The 6470-nt window shown below is 34.2% G+C and overlaps 1 protein-coding gene across 1 annotated transcript in view; it reads left to right on the forward strand.

Moving 5' to 3' along the window:
* Positions 1-5862, forward strand: part of LOC132760276 (nibrin-like) — a gene marked incomplete at its 3' end in the record, with an annotated part of 13630 nt that extends 7768 nt beyond the window's left edge. The window contains 5 exon segments of the mRNA XM_060752230.1: positions 800-933; positions 1679-1821; positions 2025-2184; positions 3985-4088; positions 5745-5862. Coding sequence (XP_060608213.1) covers positions 800-933; positions 1679-1821; positions 2025-2184; positions 3985-4088; positions 5745-5862 — 659 coding nt within the window.
* Between the last annotated feature and the right edge of the window lie 608 nt (positions 5863-6470).

A 6470-nucleotide genomic window follows, 5' to 3' on the forward strand; every position in this document is an offset into this window, starting at 1 on the left:
GTAAATGAATTCTTATTTATGCAAACTACATTTGAACTGGTGCGTAATGACGTAAATTAGTACTTAACGTGTATATCAGGCAGATCATACTGTTTCAGACTGTTTTAACCTTTGAATTATATCAGGCAGCTTGGAAATCTTCTAGGCCAATAAACCATAAAGCAAAGTAGTAAGTAGCTTTTTAAAACCATACAGAACCTACAACAGTCTACAATGTAGGTCAGAAATTTTGGGTAAAATACATGAACTCGTGCTTTATAACCCAAATTGGTTAGAGGGGGTAGGGTAAAAAATACAGAAAAAACCCAATAGATCACAAAACAAGGGGTAACTATCCAATATACACAAAATGTTATCTGTAGCCCTGAAACAATTGTCATATCTTTTCATAAAAAAACTCAGGTAATATTTAGAATCAATTTAAAACTGTTCCGCACAGCACTTGTGACCAAACGGACATGTTGAATTATTTAGATATGACCTTGACCTTTTAATTATCTTGTCGCCAAGGTCATTAATTGAATTTTGCTTTTATTTTCTTAATTCCTTGATGTTATTTATGTATTGAAATGATTCATACTTGGATAAAACAACAAGCACGACTAGACAGACCTATCAAAATTATGTCAAAGTTACATTATCTGATGTCTCATGAATTTAACTACATGAAAAACAGATCACACTTCTAGTCTTCATGGTATTCTTGTCTCTGGTAAAAATAAGTCTCAGATCAGTAGCCCTATTATAAAACCCCTTTTTTCTTAAAAATGATCTCACATCTGCAATCTTGATATTTCAGATCAGAAGTGTGTGATACTAGGTGGTAAAGTATATATTGTTGGCCGACGAGATTGTGATATCTTGTTGCCTGGCGACCAGACAGTCAGTCGTAAACATGCTGAGCTCACCGTATCGCATTCTGAGGCTAACCTAGTAAGTATAGTGTTGACTTGTATAATTAGTTTGACCTTTAGCCTGCTGGCGGCGACTGAATCTACTTGTGCTACAGTACAGACCAAGAACAGCTTGAACACGTGTCTCATCTGATCATGGTCTGCACTGTTCAGTCCATATTTTGCAATTTTCCCTAAAAAAGATGAATGGTTTTGTTCAGATTGTTATAGGGGTAAGTCCATTTAAAATATTAGCATGTTCAGGGTCAACTTTTGCTTTATTGTAAAACTTGAACCAAATTCCTTCAACTGATCATTGTTCTGCCTAACCAATAATATTGCAAAAATAATAGAAACATCATGGTGACCTCAGAAAGGCTCCAACCTTCCCTCTCAGACTTGATTGGCTAGGCTATTGTCCTCTTAGTAGTTTATCACAGTCAATGTTATTATGTATGGAAAAAAACATATATCTTCATCTGGTCATCTGACTAGAATCTAGTCAGTAAGACTTCCACCATGTTGTTCATCCACGGCAAAGATATCTAGAAATTACATCCTTCTCAACATTGTTATAAGTTGTATAAGTCTGCCACACTATCCAATAAGTATGAAAGAATTATATGTTAAATATAATTATGTTGAGTATTATTATAAAACATTAATGTTGTTGTATAAGGTAGTGTTTTTTTTTGTACAAAAAGAGTAAAAACTTATGCACTATGAAGAGTCTAGAATCTAGATTTTTTCTGCTAATGAATTCTAAAATCTGTTTGGTATTTCAGGCCAATATAAATAGATTACCAATCCTAAAATTGAAGGACATATCTAAGTTTGGAACATGGGTTAATGGTGAAAGAGTGGAAGGGGAGAGAATACTAAAAGATGGTGACTCTATCTACTTTGGCTCTCCAAAGTCAGGGTTTATGTAAGTTTGTATAATTACACTTGAGTAAAAAGTCAATTATCATAGCAAATAAACAGAGAGTTTTTTATCAGTCATAAATTAGAAATGTAAAATCAATGAAAATATACTGTTTGATAAGTATTGGCACCATTCAGCTACAAGTACAAATAAAATTGTGCTGTTTTTATAGATCTATACATTTGTAATATTGTATATTTTGTCAGGATCGTTTACGAGCCTATGGTTCTGACAGCCTCCTGTCTTGATGCAGCTGTGAAGAAGATGGTGAAACAGTACATGTGTACTTTAGGTGGTCACATGGTCCCTGAATGGCAGAGAGACTGCTCCTTACTTGTTATGAGTAAAATCAGTGTTACAATTAAGGTGAGCTACTTTCATGTACACTCTGATTATAAATCCTAGATCTCTATCATCTGTAAATATAGGGGTGTCAGTGGCCGACTGGTTAAGATGGTTGTCTTCGAACAACTTGCCCTGCACTGCTGTGGATTCCATATCCTGGGAGGGACTTTCTGAAAGGAAATATACGAGGGTTGTCCCAATATTCTGTGACAAGATTGTTTAAAAGCTATATAAAACAGGTACGAATTTGATATTTTAATATGTTATAAACCCATATAATTAAACTTTTTCACAAATTTTCATAGATAAATATCAACAAACAACAAAAATATGCCATAAACACCATGGCAACTAACTGAATCGCGGCGCACGTCCAACGTCAAAGACAGCGTTAAATCTATATAAGGCGCCTTTCTCAAATAATCTCAATGGCTTTCAACGCAATAATGGTACCCATAAATTGTCAATTTCTGACTTAAAACATGTGGTTGTTTATGTCTGTTGAATGTTTGGATGACATACATTAATTTTTGCTATACGTGAACTTCTGGTCTCGTTACTACTGCTTTTAGCTGTAGGAAATAGGCGACGAAGATCGGTCTTCCTATCCATGTTTTCCTTATTTTCACTTTTTGTAGCGCAAAACTCTGGTTCCGTTCATGCCTTTTGTACACAAATGCTCAGAATATGTTGCTAAAATGTTATATTTTGAATATTTTTGGAAAATCGTTACATGTGTCATCTCGAAATAGTCATGACACCTGAGTGACATGTTCACTGCGCCGCAAACTCTTCGGACGTTGCCATTTTAACTTTCCTATTTTATATGAGATATTTTCATTTATTCGTATCTTTTTCGTTTTTTAAGTTTTTTAACTAAAATTTTCAGAGATGATTTAAACATAGCAGCAGAGGAAGTCAACGTGACATTGTTCAGACACATCATCAGATATTTGAAATATATGTAATTAATTTCAGCCTATTCATAACAAAATGTAAATTATTTGACGTGCGCCAGCAACTCAAACCAATGTCGTTAATACTGAAAATTTCTAAGTAACAAGGGTAAATTTTTTGTAAATGATTTGTTGTAATGTTAAATAATAAACTTAACGGTTATATGTGTGAATTATTTTCTATTGGGGTTAAAAATGAACCGGCTATAAAATTTGTCACAGACTTTTGGGACAACCCTCGTATAGCACAATAAATCAGAAAAGGGGGAAAACCTGAAATCAAATTCCAACAACTGAGAATTGAATTTAACATGCCTGGTACACTATAGGGACAGCTTACTGTCTTTCAGTCATTTTACAATATCAACTAGCTGATATAAGTCAGTTGGTACTGGTGAAGAATGTACACTGGGAATTTCAATCAGTAAAAAATATACCTATTTTAGGCTTGGGAAGACAGCCTTTATTCGTCTGTAAAATAAATGGGGAAAAAAATCACCTACTTGATAGAATGATGTCATAAGCTTGATAGAATAATTTGTGTTGTTTTGTAACTTTTGTTAACATTCAGTATAGAGAATATAAAGGATGACAAATACATATAGCTATATATATACCGAAAAGGTGTGATTTTCACTATATATCTGCCGATGGGACCAGAGATCAGGTTCGAGAGTTCGAGCGATCGGTGTTCGAGCGATCCGAGGCAGAACAATATATATTATATAGGAATTTTGCCTGGGACTGGGCGATGAGTTCGAGCGAAGGGAGGTATTCGAGCGATCCGAGTTCGAGCCAACGAAGTTTAACTGTATTATTTTTTAGATAAACCAATTTGTGAATTTAATAGTTTTTTTCATTACAGGTAATTAGTGCTTTGGTATCACAAAAATTCATAGTTACGCCTCAGTACGTAGAAGCATATAAAAAACATTTGCAAGGTTTAGAGGAGAAACCTGATCCAAGCAGGTATTATAATTCATGTTCTATCATTTTTAAGTTTGTTTGAATTGTTTCCTTTTTAAGTACATGTATGTAGAAAAAATTCCTGCAATATTTAGACTATAATTATGCTATGTATCCTTTCTAAGTCATAGCTGCTTGTTTCAGATTCAACAGGTCTTGTTAGTTTTCTGAATATGAGCCGCGTCATGACAAAACCAACATAGTGCTTTTGCGACCAGCTTGGATCCAGACCAGCCTGTGCATCCACGCAGTCTGTTCAGGATCCATGCTGTTCGCTATCAGTTTCTTTACTTGTTATGGGGTCTGTAAGCGAACAGCATGGATCCTGATCAGACTGCGCGGATGCGCAGGCTGGTCTGGATCCATGCTGGTCGCAAACCCATTATGTTGGTTTTGTCATGACACGGCTCATATGTTGAAGGAAAAATGTATGATTACTAGAATACTACCTTTGTTTGGTCTTGAAATAAAATTATACACATACATAATAATAATACACATACATAATAATGAAATAAAAGTTTATTTATTGCTACATGTATATTGACATAATGATGTTTTATGTAAATCTTTATGTTGTCGAAATGTTGATTGTGATTGTATTTTATACAGTCGAACTTCGTTCGCTCGAACTCGGAGGCCCTGTGCAAATTTGTTCGAGAGATCGGTAGTTCGAGCCAACCGAGGTTGAACAATTATTACATAGAACAAAGGCCTGAAGGTTTTCAAACTTATATCGGTCAAATGATAAATACGTCAATATAATTGTTTGCTAGTACATTCATTTGTTGAATACGTCCTAGTAAGAATTATTATCCTATTGAAAACAGATTTAACGGTCACTGTGTTAATCTACATGTATATTCATGCATATTGTAATTGGTTGGGTTCAATTGGGCGATCATTATCCAAACTGTGAACAATGTTCAAAATATAGTTATATGTTTATTATGGGATGAATTTTATTTTAAACAATGCATTAATTAAATATTAACAAAAGAACATTTTACAGCAGCATATTTTTGTAGTCATTTACTAAAATAAACACACGTACAAGTATCATTCTATAAATAGATTACACTGTTACAATTCACATTACATGATCCACGGTTGTAATTAAAGCCGTCCAGGTAAACGTCATTTATTTATTGACTTTTGCGCATTTCAGGGGTTATTTTCTTTTTATGATTACTAAACACGGCAAATATACAATTTTATCATAACAAACAAATCGGTTTCAACACCTTTTAATTTGTATCAATTAACCTTAATTGCCCTTGTCACCATCACGAGGTGTTAAAAACATGTGTCGCCGGCTGTCAATTATTTAGAACATGTCGACCCGCAACTTTTGTTGTCTGTTTGTGTTCGACCGAAAAGGTGTGATTTACACTATATTTCTTCCGAAGGGACGAGAGTTCGAGCGATGGGTGTTCGAGCGATCCGAGGTAGAACAATATATATCATATAGGAATTTTGCCGGGACTGGGCGAAGAGTTCGAGCGAAGGGAGGTATTCGAGCGATCCGAGTTCGAGCGAACGAAGTTTAACTGTATTATTTTGTATATACTGAGGCCCCCATGGGAGATCAGGAAACTGAATGTGTTAGCCTCATTAAATAAAGTTGTTACTTTCTTACTTTCTTACTATATTCAACAGGTTTACACCAGAATTGGCTGAAACACAAGTAGACACTAATGAAGTCTCGTTTAACCCGGATTCACGACGTAAGACATTGTTTCAAGGCATGTTGTTTTATTTCCTCAGTCCTAAACAGGCGAGTACACTATACTTATCATTTGCTTACTTTAAAGATTTCTTTTAGGCTGCTATCTAGCTAGATTACGGAACATTGTTGGTTCTACTCAGGTACCCATTCGAGTAAAGGTTGAACGTCGCCATATGACCTATACTGTGTCGGTGTTACATAAAACCCAATCAAACAAACAAACAAACTTTTAGGCTTGTGACCATTTTGAGATATCATGTGAATTTTGAATAGGAATGATAAATAATTGACTAAATATGAAAACTGATTTTATATGAATTGTCATTGTTTTTATTTTAAATGAAAGAAAATATTATTTTAGCACAAGTAATTTTTTGAAAAAATTATATGCGGCCTGAGTTACACATACTTTTTTTAACCTCTTAATAAATTAGTTTTAAACCCTACACAAAATGTTCCTAAAAATTTCCATCAGTCATGAAGTCCTTATTTTTAAAACGATAAAAAAATTGTATTGTGTGTAGTGAAAAAAAGGGTACATATAAGGAAAGCTAGTTGTTTTTTTGCGGTTTTCCATTGGTGTGTGTTCTGATTTTTTAATTGGAATGAATGCAAATTTAAAAGGGCATGGTTTTTTGCAAAGTGAGTATTCTCTG

This window comes from Ruditapes philippinarum, unplaced genomic scaffold, assembly GCF_026571515.1.
Source record: "Ruditapes philippinarum isolate M1 unplaced genomic scaffold, ASM2657151v2 ctg9518_1_1_1_1, whole genome shotgun sequence".
NCBI lineage: Eukaryota > Metazoa > Mollusca > Bivalvia > Venerida > Veneridae > Ruditapes > Ruditapes philippinarum.